The sequence below is a fragment of the Gadus morhua genome, chromosome 3 (genome assembly GCF_902167405.1).
Source record: "Gadus morhua chromosome 3, gadMor3.0, whole genome shotgun sequence".
Lineage (NCBI taxonomy): Eukaryota > Metazoa > Chordata > Actinopteri > Gadiformes > Gadidae > Gadus > Gadus morhua.
The window spans coordinates 29,557,094-29,572,374 of NC_044050.1; the positions used below are offsets into that span (position 1 = coordinate 29,557,094).

General features: G+C 48.8%; 2 protein-coding genes across 4 annotated transcripts in view; one reads left to right on the plus strand and one right to left on the minus strand.

The window, feature by feature from the left end:
• Window positions 1–3,787, plus strand: part of tmc5 (transmembrane channel like 5) — a 14,599-nt gene extending 10,812 nt beyond the window's left edge. For all 3 annotated transcript variants that reach the window (XM_030352278.1, XM_030352279.1, XM_030352277.1), the window contains exons 17-21: window positions 331–464; window positions 1,049–1,222; window positions 1,624–1,702; window positions 1,857–1,946; window positions 2,217–3,787. In XM_030352278.1, the coding sequence (XP_030208138.1) occupies window positions 331–464; window positions 1,049–1,222; window positions 1,624–1,702; window positions 1,857–1,946; window positions 2,217–2,744 (1,005 nt within the window). In that variant the 3' untranslated portion in view covers window positions 2,745–3,787. The remainder of the gene's footprint in view (window positions 1–330; window positions 465–1,048; window positions 1,223–1,623; window positions 1,703–1,856; window positions 1,947–2,216) is intronic.
• Window positions 3,788–4,618: 831 nt separating this feature from the next.
• Window positions 4,619–12,651, minus strand: gsg1l (gsg1-like). Its single transcript, XM_030352289.1, has 5 exons — window positions 11,805–12,651; window positions 10,022–10,069; window positions 8,048–8,200; window positions 6,790–6,901; window positions 4,619–5,737 (listed from the first exon to the last, which is right to left on the minus strand). Exons 1-5 carry the CDS (start codon window positions 12,091–12,093, stop codon window positions 5,437–5,439), a joined length of 903 nt encoding a protein of 300 aa, XP_030208149.1. The 5' UTR covers window positions 12,094–12,651; the 3' UTR covers window positions 4,619–5,436.
• Between the last annotated feature and the right edge of the window lie 2,630 nt (window positions 12,652–15,281).

Here is a 15,281-nt window from a genome sequence, read left to right on the forward strand (position 1 = left end):
GTCAGCCTGAGTTGTATCTGTGCTCTACAGGTCAGCCTGAGTTGTATCTGTGCTCTACAGGTCAGCCTGAGGTGTATCTGTGCTCTACAGGTCAGCCTGAGTTGTATCTGTGCTCTACAGGTCAGCCTGAGTTGTATCTGTGCTCTACAGGTCAGCCTGAGTTGTATCTGTGCTCTACAGGTCAGCCTGAGTTGTATCTGTGCTCTACAGGTCAGCCTGAGTTGTATCTGTGCTCTACAGGTCAGCCTGAGGTGTATCTGTGCTCTACAGGTCAGCCTGAGGTGTATCTGTGCTCTACAGGTCAGCCTGAGTTGTATCTGTGCTCTACAGGTCAGCCTGATCCAGAACTGCCAGCCCCCGCGGCGGGTGGGCCGGGCGGCGCAGATGAAGACCATCTTCATCGCGCTCCTCTTCTTTCCCTCCTTCGTGGGCTCGCTGTCCCTGGTGGCGTACACCTCCTGGAGGTACTGGAGAGGGTCATGAGGGTCACAGGTCAAAGGTCAGGGGTCAGGGGGCTCGCTGTCCCTGGTGGCCTACACCTCGTGGAGGTACTGGAGAGGGTCGTGAGGGTCACAGGTCAGAGGTCAGGGGGCAGCTCAGGGGCTCAGTCGCTAACGCAGCCACCATAAAGGAACCCCTCTTTGTGGAGACACAGGTTGGATTCCCTCCTGGGGTCTAAGCTGCATCACTTCGTTCCTGAGCATTACTTTATCAACAGCAGCAAAAACATTCATAGCCGTTTCAGGCAGCGGAGAAGTGTCTTAAGACTGGGGCTGACTCACATTCAGTATCACAGGGTTTAGATTCAACCTGACTTTGGTTATATTGTCTCTGACAGGTGCTGCAAACTCTTCGCATTTTGATGATGAGTTGATTTCACTCCCTCGTGCTGCCTATTAACTTTTATGAGTGAAAGCCCTTTAAATATACATTCTAAAGAACTGACTGGTCAAACTATTAATGCCAGACCATCAAGGCCCGTCTGGACATCTCCCCTGTGACTGTCGCCTCACATCCTGTTGTGTGTGTCCTTTGTTCCGATTGGCAGCCTGACCCCTTCCCGATTCTGCGGTCCGTTCAAGGGCCTGGACAGTACCTTCAGTGTGGTGGTGGTCTGGATGAACAGCCTGGAGAAGGTGCCCGCCGCCGCATGGGCGGTCTGGGTCTACGCCAACGTGGTCCGCAGTGAGATCTTCTACTTCCTGGTCACCATCATCATCCTGTGAGTCACTATGACCCGACACTACTGGCACTGAGTATTGTGTTTTCTTTCTAAGTATGTATTGGCCAAAGAGTGAGTTTCAGAGGCAGTATAATGTGTATGTAGAACATACAATTATATATAATATAAACCACTACTAAGATAAATTGTAATTTATTTTTAATTAAATATGAACAATTTCGATCTGGATTTTAGAATAAAGCACCAAATTGCACCCAATGGTTGAATCTAGATGCCTTGTAGTGTTTTGATATATCCTTTGTGTTCCTATCGCATTGAACTTATTGTTCAATGGGATAGGAACACACACACACTGTGTGTGTTTTTTTGTTGAGGATTTGGTGAATCATTTCTATATTTTCGATGAATGAACTGATTAATCTGTCTGCTGTCTGTTCTAGGTTCATCACGTTCGTTTTCTGGCAAGTCACCCAAGGTCGCAAGCTACTCATTCTCCTACTGAGGCAGCAAATCGTTAATGTGAGTGTGTGTTTTTTTTTTTCTAAACGAGTCTGTGGTTGTTGGTATCCTGCACTCTCCTACTTCTGTCACTTGAACATAACACGCTTCAGGTTTCAGCGTTTTCTACCCATTTATCGTTCTTCCTTCGCCCTACTACCCCCTTCTTCCCTAGGAAGGAAAAGACAAGACCTTCCTGCTTGACAAACTTCAGGCTCTTCAGAAATCTCATCCCACTCAACCAAAGTCCAAGATCAAGAAACAGGTTGGTCTCTCCTGAGTCTGTTTACGGGCGTTTTTTACCTAAAGCCCACGGCTCAGCATTACTAATAAAAAGGCAGTAGCTCAGGAGGCTGCTAGTTCGAATCCCCGGCTCGTCCTAGTGTGAGTGTCGAGGTGTCCCTAAGCAAGGAGTCCCCCGTTAGTCGCTTTGGACAAAAGCATGAAAAATGATTAACCCGGCCGCAAACCTCCCTCCCTCCCTCCCTCCTCCCCTCCCTCCCTCCCTTCCCTCCCTCCCCCTCCCTCCCCTCAGCGGCGTTCCGGCGGCTCCTCGACGGGCGTGCGGTCTAGCTCCAACGCCATGGTGCAGACCTTCCTGTCCGTTGAGCAAGGCAGCAGAGGGACCTACCTCCGGGAGCCCCCCTCTCCCTCCCACCTCTCCATCAGCTTCCAGAGGACCCCCCTCCCGTCGGAGCGCCAGTCCCCCTCCGACGCCCTGGGGCTGACCCTGAGGGCGGGGCAGCGGGCGGAGGTCCACCAGCCCTGGACCCCCCCCGCCTCAGACCCCCTGGTGCAGCCCCCCTGGACCCCCCCCTCAGAGGACCCGCTGGTCAGGGTGATGCGGGCCAGGGACGCCTACGAGGGACCCCCGGTCCCCCTGGACGGCGGGACCTCCTCCGCCTCCGGGGTCATGATGCAGGTGATGGAGGCCAGGAGGAGGGCGGAGGGGGGCGGGGGGCGGGGGGGCCCAGAGAGAATAGGGCCCGGCTCCTCCAGTGCGCTGATCCAGGCCATGCTGGCCCGACAGCAGGCGCAGAACGAGTACGACGACGGGTACTGAGCCCGCCGGGCTCCATGCCAACTACCAGCGCTGGGGACTAGACTATCTGGGCTCCATACCAACTCTACCAGCGGTGGGGACTTGACTATCTGGGCTCCATACCAACTCTACCAGCGGTGGGGACTAGACTATCTGGGCTCCATACCAACTCTACCAGCGGTGGGGACTAGACTATCTGGGCTCCATACCAACTCTACCAGAGGTGGGGACTAGACTATCTGGGCTCCATACCAACTCTACCAGCGGTGGGGACTAGACTATCTGGGCTCCATACCAACTCTACCAGCGGTGGGGACTAGACTATCTGGGCTCCATACCAACTCTACCAGCGGTGGGGACTAGACTATCTGGGCTCCTTACCAACTCTACCAGCAGTGGGGACTAGACTATCTGGGCTCCATACCAACTCTACCAGCGGTGGGGACTAGACTATCTGGGCTCCATACCAACTCTACCAGCGGTGGGGACTAGACTCTCTGGGCTCCATTCCAACTCTACCAGCGGTGGGGACTAGACTATCTGGGCTCCTTACCAACTCTACCAGCGGTGGGGACTAGACTATCTGGGCTACATACCAACTCTACCAGCGGTGGGGACTAGACTATCCGGGCTCCATACCAACCGTACCACAATAGGCCGAATGGGGAAGATGGGAGATATGCAGAAGTCAATTATTTCTGTTTAAATCTCACTTTGCAATATAGTTCAAATCAATAGTTAATTAGTTAGTTCATGTATATTCATCTATAAGGACACAGAGAGACGGTCTCAAATGCATTTCTATGAAGTTAATCATTTCTGTTTGTGAGCGAAGAACCATTTTGATAAATCTCTTCATCCATTTATTTATTTACCTAAATGGAGCAACTTTTTATACGAAACTCATTAATAAATTAATCCTATTTATGACCTATTTCTTTCTTGCAATGAAGGCTTATGCCTTTGAAGGATGGGATTAATGTTTCTCTAATTAGTCATGTTTTTTAAATGAATGATAAAAAATGCTTTTACTGTACATGGTTTCAATTAAAAAGAAAACAACATTCCCAATGTCCTTAATTGTCTGTCAAACTGAACTCCTAAATGCTCATTACTCCTGTTTACTCCAAGTGGTTTCGAACCGAGTCGTGCCCTATGAGGTTTTATGTCTCTTCCTTAAAACGCTTCTTAAGTTAAATGACCAAACGGACGGGAAATGGAGCGTGGCTTAATGGCTGTGACCGTAATACTGATGTATTATAATAACACGGACCGTCCGTGCGTCACCACAGTTAATACACGCGTTGCATTTCTCGACACTACACTGCCCTCCGCAGGACAAGGCACGCACAACAACATGGTTGATGCTTCCAAAGGTTGGATGGTTGAACAATCACTCATCAAGATGATGACAATATCCGCACAATGAAAAGTATGGAGAACCCAATAATGTTTTTTTACTGTAAAATGAAAGATATAATTTTATTCATGAATATGGATACGTCGTCAATCGCCCTTTTTTGTCTTTGTAAATATGATGCAAGCAGGCACGGTATAGACAGCAAACAGTTGAGGTTTAATGAACAGATTACCAATACTATTTACACCCTCCTTTGATGAGTCACAAGATGAGGGGTTTCATTGAAGTGCAGTGCATCTAAACTGTGTTTCCTAAAGTGTGTAAGGCTTACGGCGTCGGTATACACGGAGAGACTTGAGAGTGTGAATGAGATGTGTTCGTCTTTACGGTGATTCCTTCAAACAGTTCAGCCCTAACGCCGGGCCACACGATGATCCTGCCCACCCTCTCTCCATGTGGGACTTGTAGTTCTATTGTCCACCCAATGACTACAAATCAGTCCCTGCAGCAGTTGGTGTCCAGCTTCTCAGGGGGGGGGGGGGGGGGGGGGGGGGGGTGAACCAGAGTCACTAATGGCTTCAGAAATCCCTCGACGCAATCATGCCAAACCAGGGGATGAATGACCTCACAAGCCTGGGGGGAGGCTGTTAGGACCGCCCCCTGCTGCCCCTACTACAGCTCCATCACCCCAGACGTTACGACCGCCCCCTGCTGCTCCTACTACAGCTCCATGACCCCAGACGTTACGACCGGCCCCTGCTGCCCCTACTACAGCTCCATGACCCCAGACGTTACGACCGGCCCCTGCTGCCCCTACTACAGCTCCATGACCCCAGACGTTACGACCGGCCCCTGCTGCCCCTACTACAGCTCCATGACCCCAGACGTTACGACCGGCCCCTGCTGCCCCTACTACAGCTCCATGACCCCAGACGTTACGACCGGCCCCTGCTGCCCCTACTACAGCTCCATGACCCCAGACGTTACGACCGCCCCCTGCGGCCCCTACTACAGCTCCATGACCCCAGACGTTACGACTGGCCCCTGCTCCTACTACAGCTCCATGACCCCAGACGTTACGACTGGCCCCTGCTGCCCCTACTACAGCTCCATGACCCCAGACGTTACGACTGGCCCCCTGCTGCCCCTACTACAGCTCCATGACCCCAGACGTTACGACTGGCCCCTGCTCCTACTACAGCTCCATGACCCCAGACGTTACGACTGGCCCCTGCTGCCCCTACTACAGCTCCATGACCCCAGACGTTACGACCGGCCCCTGCTGCTCCTACTACAGCTCCATGACCCCAGACGTTACGACCGGCCCCCGCTGCCCTGACTCCACCTTCCCGCTCAGCACTGCTCCTCGCCCAGCGACCCCGTGGTGTCGCTCAGGTCCAGGGAGGGGGAGGAGCCGTGCGCGGGGGAGCGGCGGCTGCCCTGGGGGGTCTGGCCGTGGTAGTCGTCCACGTCCTTAGAGATGGAGTGCAGGCCGCGCTCCCTGAAGTAGCCGAAGGCCTCGCGGGCCTGCTCCTCCCGCAGGCTCTGCTCGAACGTCTTCCTCTTGTGCCGGAACTCGATGACCGTCTTGGTGTAGGAGTTGAGTGTGGTGACGGAGGCGCCCATGCAGCAGGTGAAGGAGCCCCACGCCATGCTGGGGACGGGGGGGACGGGGAGAGGGAGGGGATTGGGAAGGAGAACCACATCAACATCATATGCTCTGGCAGGCCGAGCCACTCCTCCACTCGCTGGGTTTAAACTCTTGGCTGCGAGGATATCCAGAACACTGCCAGGCCGCAGTGACCAATCCCACGCTCACTCTCGACATACATTCGTTCATATTTGTTTATCTTCAATGCTGGTTAAATATATCTGATTTGCGGGGATTAATGTAAATGTTAAGCCCCCCCCCCCCACCCACCCCCACCCCCCCACACACACACACACTCCCCCTGGCCTGTCACACGTCGGCGAGACGGGTCAATCGATTCATAATCTCGTCGCCCCGTTCTCCGGACGTCTCTTCCACGTATCGACATTAAAGCGTCACGTGACCTCTTGGCCGAGATACATTTTTAACATACGGTGCCTCATTGTGGACGGGTGAAATTTTATACCCTTACGCAATTCCAATCACGCCTGTATCGGGGCTTTGTGGCGGCTAAAGCCTAATCCCAGCGTGACATGGGAGCAATGGGCCGGTCTCATTAGAGGCCCGTGATAGGATGAGGTGAGAGGACGGAAGACGGCCCGACTCTGTGGCGTCCCTGGGGGCTTTCCCGATGGCAGTGGGGGTGGGGGTATATGGGAAAAATTGCATTTATCCAGCGCTTTTCTGACCAGTGGACCCTCAACGCGCTTTACAATACTGCCTCACATTCACACATGGTGGTGGTGGAGGAGGGGGTGGTGGAGGAGGGGGTGGAGGAGGAGTTGGTGGTGGTGGTGTTCTGGTGGAGGTGGCGGTGATAGTGGAGGTGGTGTTGGTGGTGGTGATAGTAGTGGTAGTAGTGATGATAGTGGGGGTGGTTGTGGTGGTGGTGCTGGTGGTGGTGGTGCTGGTGGTGCTGGTGGTGGTGCTGGTGGTGGTGCTGGTGGTGGTGGTGCTGGTGGTGGTGTTGCGTGTGGTGGTGGTGGTGGTGGTGGTGGTGGTGGTGGTGGTGGTGTTGGTGCTGGTGCTGGTGGTGCTGCGTGTGTCCGACCTACCAGAAGGACCAGCCGTAGTCCCAGTTGTAGGGCCTCCAGTCGGCCGGGCCCAGGCTCACCGTGGCCTGGAACACCTGAGTGTACATCATGTGGGCCACCATGCCCAGCAGACCTGGAGGACGGACAACACGGCGTTAGACGCACGGGCAGCCACCGCACCACGTACCTGTGGACACGCAAAGGGACACGGGACAGAACGTGCAAGCTCGCAGCCATACAGGGCTAGACACACGCGCCTGCACACATACAGCTACTGTGGCATGCACCGGTGGACTCAGTCAGTCAGTCAGTCAGTCAGTCAGTCAGTCAGTCAGTCAGTCAGTCAGTCAGTCAGTCTCTCTCACAGGTGCCTGAGCAGGCGATGGTGAGCAACCCCATTGCAGCGGCCATCTTGAAAGAGATTTCTCCATCCTAAGGGACTCTGGTTTTATTTTGGGAGATTTTATCGCGAGGTTAATACCCCTTAAACCCACTGATAACTCTCCCTCTTATCCTCTTGTCAGCCACAAGTTTTTTTCCAACCGAGGCGCATTGCCAGTCGCTCGGCTTTCCACCAGTAAATTCCATTGCTGCGTCGTGTTTATATTTAGATTGGTTAGAAACCATTCAACAAAATCCTAAGCAAACAGAGCGCGGCTTGGTGGTAATATCCAAACACAACACAAGAAAGCCATGATGAACTTTTTCACAAATTCAATAATGAGTGCAGCATTTTATATGTATTTGTATACAGGGAATGGGACCTAACGATTGTTGAATATCTATCTGAGGGAAGGTTTGTCCTCGGAATGGATCAAGTAACTTTATTTATATAATTATAAGAAAAAATGACCTCTCAAAGGGCACATTCTGCCAAAGATTGATAGAAACCGAGTGACATGTCAAATGATCACAAGATTCAAAATAAAAATTACAAATTAATTTAGTACAGTTGTTCCGATGCCGATATCAGTATTGAAGATTCCTCTGATACAGCCTAAATGCAGTATCGTGTATTGGCGGGTACGCATGTCCTCTCGCCGATCCGATACCATCACGTTGAAAAAAGTGAAAAAAGACCTGTCAACAGTAAGTGAACCGCCTCTGTCATCGAGAGAACCCTTCAATAAGAACAAGTGCTAATAGTAGTTACAATGCCAGATGGTGTATCTGCAAATACTCAGTATCGGCCGATACTCAAGTATCCGAATCGGTATCGGGAAGGAAAAATTTGTATCGGAACAGCTCTAGAACTTAGTAAGGCAAAACAACGGAATACCTGAGAGAACGGTGAAGATGGCGGCGAAGGCGTTGAGCTTGAGGCCGTCGATGATGTTGCTGGAGTGGACCAGCTCCAGACACATCAGGCTGAAGCCCACCATGAGCAGGATGATGTACAGCATCTCCGACACCAGCGACAGCCACAGGATGCCTGCAACACAACCAGCAGCCGGTCACTGGAGCTGATCCCACACCGATACCAGGAGCGGAGGTTCCTCCGATCCTGGTACGATCGGTATCGGCGAGTACGCAAGTCTATGCGCCGATCCGATTACATCACGTGACTCCTTTACCACCCAGGCAGAGAACATCAAACACTACGGTGTTATGCTGCGTTCGTTAACGCTCAGAGGTGGAAAGTCGGAATGGGAAACGTTTCATCTACGACCTACGTGCATTCAAACTAATTCGAAAAAAACATGGATGCTCACGCTAATCTAGAAGAATACAAATGTATCATTATGATTATAGATTATAAATTATATAAAAATATATATAAATTGTCGACGGTAAGTGAACCGGCAATACATTGTTGTAATTGTAAGAGAACCCTTCAGTAATAAGAAGTGCTATTAGTAGCTACAATGCTAGATGCTCTATTGGGATATACTAAGTATCGGCCGATGCTCAAGTTCAGGAAGAAGGAATCAGTATTGCGAAGGAAAAAAAAGGTATGGGAACATCTCTACTGGTCACAATCCCACATACACTACAATAAAACAGCCTAAATATATAAAACATCTTCATTACATAAAACCATTCTCTGGATGCAACAGAAGTCATTAGTCGCGTAATAAACCAAGCCTAATGGTGTGCGACCGAAACGACACATCTATTTTGCATAACGAGCTTGGTGGAGCTCTGATATGTTCCCGTTTTGCCCGGAGACGATAGAGCTGTTTCATATTCATAACTGACGACATTGTGTGAAACTGAACAGAATCCAATCCCACAACGGAGGAATGCCAGTCTGGGTGTTAAGCGGCTAAACGTTGTTCTAAACTCTTCCAGAGTCTGCGTTCTACACCTCAGGCCTGCTGCCTCTCCATCCCACCAACGCCAGACCTCCATTCAGTCGATGTTGGCGAGGAGCACTTTGGTGAGAGCTGAATACTAATGCATCAGCCGCTAGACGCCGTTTCATCTTTCTATAAATCCAGCCTGACTAATATATATCCCCCTGCAAAGTAAACAAAGCTGACACCCTATTTCTCTTGTGACGGGAAGGGAAAGTGAAACTTTTTGAAAGGTCAGGCCGTGACATAACAGGCTGAGCTTTCATCTTGAAAAATGGTTTGATGTGTTTGAAAATAAGTTCAAGTAGAAATAAGAGGGTGTGTACTGAAAACTAAGTGGTTACCTGATGAACTCAGGTCAGCCAGAATAGGTTTACACAGATAAAGACACACATGACTGCGCAATGTTTCTATTAATATGCTTTCTGAATTTTTAAATAAAATAACAAATCATCTCCCTTTCAGCTTTTCCTGACTGTATGTGTGGGTGGTTCTGGAGTCACATTATTGTTAACCGGCCTTAGACCTATTTAAAGAGGTAATCTCAAAGTTTTTCTTGTAAACAAAAGTCTGCGAAGTCGCCATCTATCAGCGAATGAGGTCCGGTGATTGGGCCTCTGGCCAACTGATGAACCCACTTGCACTTAAAAATAGTACTTAGCATCGTGTAGCATCTCTCTATTGTACACGGGGAATGGTTTAACCTAGTGATTGTTAGGGCTCGGCACTCAGTTCTATGACCATCCCTAGTGGTTGGCACTTGGTTCTATGAACATCCTTACTGCACTGACAGAGATATATTGTCGTTTCTCTTTCTTTTGACAAATGTACTTATTGTAAGTCGCTTTGGATAAAAGCGTCTGCCATATGCCCCGAATGTAAATGTAAAAGAGGAGAAAAGAGTAAGAGAGAAAAGAGGAAGGATATGAAACTAGACATGAGGGCTTCAATCTCACCTTTCTCTGAGGCTGGGGCCAAATCGATGAAGCTTCTGCATTCCTCACCTGCAAAGGTAAAGAAACACGTCACATAAAAGGTGTTTAAACCACACTGTTAGGTTATAGTAAATGGACTGCATGCATACCCTGTTTTGGTGAGGTGTCAGGGACACCTCGACACTCAGGTAAGAGGATCGTACTAGCAACTTTCCGGTTACAAGTAAACCCGCTATACCTCCCGAGCCACATGCCATCCCTAGGGTACGTTAAAGGCTGTGTGTCTGTCTCTTTAGAGGAGGAGGACTTTGGTTCAGAAGATCACGTTGAACTAGCTTGGTATCAAGAGAAGGAGTCTTCAGAGTTCAGAGCACTATAGATTAATGAGCACACTCAGTGCCAAACCAGTGTCATATTTACTCTTGTCAAATTCAGTGTGTATTTCTTTTGCGATTGCTTTCAAGGCGTTTATAAACTCACACACAGTTAGTGTCAGACAGTGCCGGCCAAGGCTTCGGATTTACATTCACCATCATTGTCCATGGATAAATATATTGATTAAAAGCATATAGAACGGTCAGAAACATGGATGTTCTTTGACCATTTAGTCATCTTTCGGCCCAAACTCCCATCACCCGATACTTAATACGTGACGTCTGTTTCTCAAGCTGTTTTTCAAGCAGCTTAGGACAACACATAATAGCAACTTCGAACATTTTAGTTTTTTCTCTCCCGTCCGGAGCAGTCCCTGCAGAGTGTGAGGGCTCAGATTGCTGGTGGATGGAACGCTTTAATCAGGTAGAATAGGGCAAGCAACAGCTGCTTTGAGGGGAAAACTCATCAAGGCTTTGGGTTACGTAATCCTTATTAACTCAAGCTGTCTCACTCCCCCAATCAGGCGCTCCCAAGCAGCTACTTGATGACATAGAGATATCCCGGGCGACGTACTTATACTCGGCATTCTATTTCATTTGAATATTAGAAATCAACATCACTTGTAAAGCACCACAACAAACTGCTGTCAGAGCTGTCCACGTGTTGCTTAAAGCGAGGTGTGGGCCTGCGTGATAAAAACGAGGCGGGCAAAAAAAAGTTGGATCGTGTTGAGAAGGATGTGACCTCATCACACCCTGCCCGTGTTCGAGGCTGACCCTGAGACGCACCCGGCCTCGTAAGCTGCTGAATTTAGGTTCGTCCCGCGACCTCGTCGCTTGATGTGATTAAACCACTTCTCTGCACGTCCGCCAGCCAACTGATGCTGTGTGCGTGTGCGTGTGTGTGTGTGTGTGTGTGCGTTCTTCAGATGGGTTCTAGTTTTAAAGGTTCCAATATTAAAATAGTTTGAAATAAAGTAATGCATCATCCAAAATAATAGAGATTTTACATTAAATGAAAGCATGTCAAATAACCATGGACCACAAGCAATTGTTCTTTTTAATTATAAGGTTACATGTTACTTATTTGTGTATGTGTCAAATGAACAGCAAATTGTGTTTTCTGTAATGTATAAGCCTCTACTAAGCCATACCTTATTTGAGTGTTTCACTGTACAGGCCTAGGCTATAAAACTGCAGAACTGCACAATTATCAGCAATTAATGATGCCATCATGCCCAATATAACATGGTATCCCCCTAATCCATTCCAAAAATAATCAAAATACAAATTAATAAGTGCATATTAAAAGTAGGTATGTCATATATTAAAGTAAATATTAGGCTTTCCACTGGAGACCAGAGGAGACCGACCTCCTACCACTAGGTCTCCTCTCCACCCTGATAACGTGAAGAACCCGAACATCTTACGTTCGTCGTTGATGTTCTCCTCGCAGGAGAACCAGATCCCGGTGTGGAACTGTCTGAAGAGGAACCGGTCGTCGCCGGTCTCCCAGCTGTAGACCACCTTGTTGGGGTCCGTCTCGTTCACCCCGTAGTCGATGCACTGGTGCGTCCGTAGCTTAGAGCACTTGGGCTTGGGTACCCTCTGCGTCCCGACGCACCAGTAGGTGGTGATGAACGCTGTGATGGAGAAGAAAAGAGCCAGGAAGTTCAACCCCACTGAGATCAACGCCCTGCATTTACGCGTGGTCTTCATGGTCCATGAAGAAGAATCAGGCGCCCAAACAAGTTCATGGGTGCAAACAGGACCGATCTTTACGCACGCCGAAACTAATTCCCATTATGAAATAAAAGTTAAATAAACTATTGATTTTAGCACGGCTATGATGTCCAAACGTCTCCCTCTGTCCACAGACGTTACGCAGGGACCAGTGCGATCCTCGGCGTTGTGTGCCGTCGTTCGCCACAAGTCCTCCAATAAAGGTTTATTTCCCACGGGTTAGGCGAGGAGAGGATCCTGACTTGTTACGTTATCCCGCTCTACCTCCACACAGCTTCCGGTATCTTAATTCCCATAAGCTATGTGCTTCAGTTAGCAGTCCACGGCTTCCTGAGGAAATATTGACAGCGCATTTTCCGAAACATGTAAGGGAAACGTTTCTTCCTCTGCCGGAAGTCCATTTCCCTCGTCTCTTGCTGCTAAACCCATGTTAATGAAAGTCCCGCCCTCTTTCTCGAAATAACGCCGGTGCATGGTGCATCCCGTTCCAGGTGGGATGAGAGAGCCTGGTAGGGAGGATGCGCAGAGTAGAACCGTCCCGCCTTGGTGGTCTCTTGATTGGGCACTTGATAGTGATGAGGTTCCGGCAGGACGCGGGACCCCTCACCCACCACGCCCTGGTCCCCCCACCACGTGTTCTTAGCTCGATAAAACACCAAACGAAAGAAATAACTTAAATTACGAATACAAAAAAAGTTTGTTTCAAAGACACTTTTCACCTGTTGGATACAATATCATGATGCATTTAATTGTACTTCAGTACTGTACGATTTATTCGACTTTCAGAACAATTTTGTTTGGATCGATTGATTACCAACCAATTAGAGAGAATCAGACCAGCGAAGATTCGGCCTGTGATTAAAAAGTCGGAGGTTGAGGGAACATTTCGGTTCTAAATTAACTTCAACTGAACCTGTCGGCGATAAGATGTGGGGATCCATCCGAAACACATGCTGCTTAGCCTTTTGGAAATGTAATATTGAAATGATTTAACATAAGATCGATTTCAAATAGGCCTATTATAGGCTATATAGGCTAAATGGAAACAAACTATTTCCTAACCAGTATTGGCAATTAATCAAACTATTTTTCTTTATACATCTAAACATAAACACACATAACGTATGTATCAGTCGACTATGCATCGAAACATTATTATTTATATAATGACAGTGTGTCACACACACGCCACACCACACATTACATAAGTCCATCGGCCCATCGCCATTGAGGATTTCTTCAGCGGACGGACAAAAACTGATCGGATTTGATAAAAGATAACAAGACGACACATTTCCAGATACAGCTTTGACTAAGCCTGAGTGTGTGGGCACAACCTGGTGATTGTAAAGGAACAGAGAGGGGCTGAAGGCCAGCGGGCAGACAGACACTCTGGGCTTAAGCCTCTTCTGTTCCTACAGACAGCCGTCGCTGAGACTTCCCGACGGGCAAGTGCTGAGAGGTCAAGTGTGGAGAGTTTAGTGGTGACCAGCGGTGAGATTGAGGATTACCACCAAGTGAATGACCAAGATCACCAGAATATACTTTGGATTTAATCATACTGGAGTTGAGCGTTTGGGAAATTACCGTCTAAATGTGATATGTTGGTGAAAAGATGGAGCATACTTAACGAGTCGTAGCCATGGGAACAACACGCCCCTCTCCTCACTCTGAACCATAAACGATGTTTCCATGGCGACCCCCCCTCCATATAGACATACAGACCTCATTCTCAGCTAACGAAAATACCATATATCTTATATTATTTTCATGGTATTAAACACTATATAAGACATAGCGTGGGAGTGTGTGTGTGGGAGTGTGTGTGCGTGTGCGTGTGTGTGTGCGCGCGCGTGTGTGTGTGGATGACGGCTGGTACGCGGCTGCCTCACCTGGTCGAGTCTGATTGGACTACGGGGCCGGTGAGGCTGCACACTGTTGTTCATTGAGTGATCAGTGTGCGACAGGTCGAACCAGCCATCACCACTCACACTCAGAGAGATCTCCTGCATGGCAGCGAGGCAAAAGTCCATGTTCAGTATCAAACCTGTGCAATAATCCAGATTTCCCACACCACCCTCTATGCTACTGCGTCCTATGTTAGGAATAGCCCAGAAAAGTCAACCATGGTGGGGTGTCATTACATATTGATATTATATTCCATCGCTGCAAAGTCCGTTCCACTAGATGCCACTCAATTATACACACTGCACCTTATTATTTTTTTTATATTTAGGACTAGCCCCCCCCCCCCCCCCCTTCCCATGCTTTACCCGTTCTTATGCGGCTTACAAACTGACATACATTAATAAAACCTTTTACTACGTTATGTCTTTTTCCTGTCCAGAGATTAAACGTCCTCGCAGTTTGTTTAGTACTACAACTCCTGCAGGACATATGTGGCCACAGAATGGGTCATTGTGCTGCTGCGTAATCTCCGCACACGCGTCATTTTCTTTCACTGCAAACTTCCGGTCAAAAGCTTTTAAGAGTAGAAGTTGTCTCTTAGCAGATAGCACCGAAAGGATTAGTCTTCATAATCTTTCTTCCTCTGATCCTCGAAATCATACTGTCTGGGCCGCGTCGAGATCCGCTTACACCCCATTGACGTGACGCTAGGACGGCCCGCGCGAGGGGGTTTTATGACCGGGATTGCGTTCGGGCTTAATGTACAGTAGTGGAGCAGAGCGGAAGAGCCTAAAAAAAAGACAATTTCCCCAAATCTGCACAGTCTGTCCGAGGCTGCGAGGGAGGGACGCGCACGGCCGTAACGATAGGCACAGCTGTGGTGGTGATGTGTCCAAACGCGCACGGCTTTGGAAATGTGCCCAAACGCGCACTGCTTTTAAAACAAAAGCTGCTTCAGTCGGTGATTTGGCAGGATGTCTCCTACTGAGTGGGATGAAAATGCTGTTTTACAACAGCAGATAGCAGATGCCTTTGCCTCGTGTGGGAACCCGGCTGTGCCCCCCCCCCCAAAAAAAAAAACTCCGTGCTTGCCATGACGATTATTGTCAAATTCGTTTTACAATAGCCTACTACATTTTCTCATTTATTCAATTTAGAAGACAAAAAAAGCAATACCTGTTTATACATATAAATATTGCTTAATAATTTATATTGCACAGTCTGACAGATCATTCTGTCTCCTGCCTGGCCTTCAA

What these genes read in the sequence shown, in the direction of transcription:
- gsg1l (XM_030352289.1), bottom strand. Translation starts at nt 12,093, where the DNA reads ATGAAGACCACGCGTAAATGCAGGGCGTTGATCTCAGTGGGGTTGAAC. An exon ending in CATCTTCACCGTTCTCTCAG is followed by an intron (nt 6,902 to 8,047) that starts GTATTCCGTTGT and finishes TCCGTCCTCCAG; the next exon opens with GTCTGCTGGGCATGGTGGCC. An exon ending in GACTACGGCTGGTCCTTCTG is followed by an intron (nt 5,738 to 6,789) that starts GTAGGTCGGACA and finishes CCCCGTCCCCAG; the next exon opens with CATGGCGTGGGGCTCCTTCA.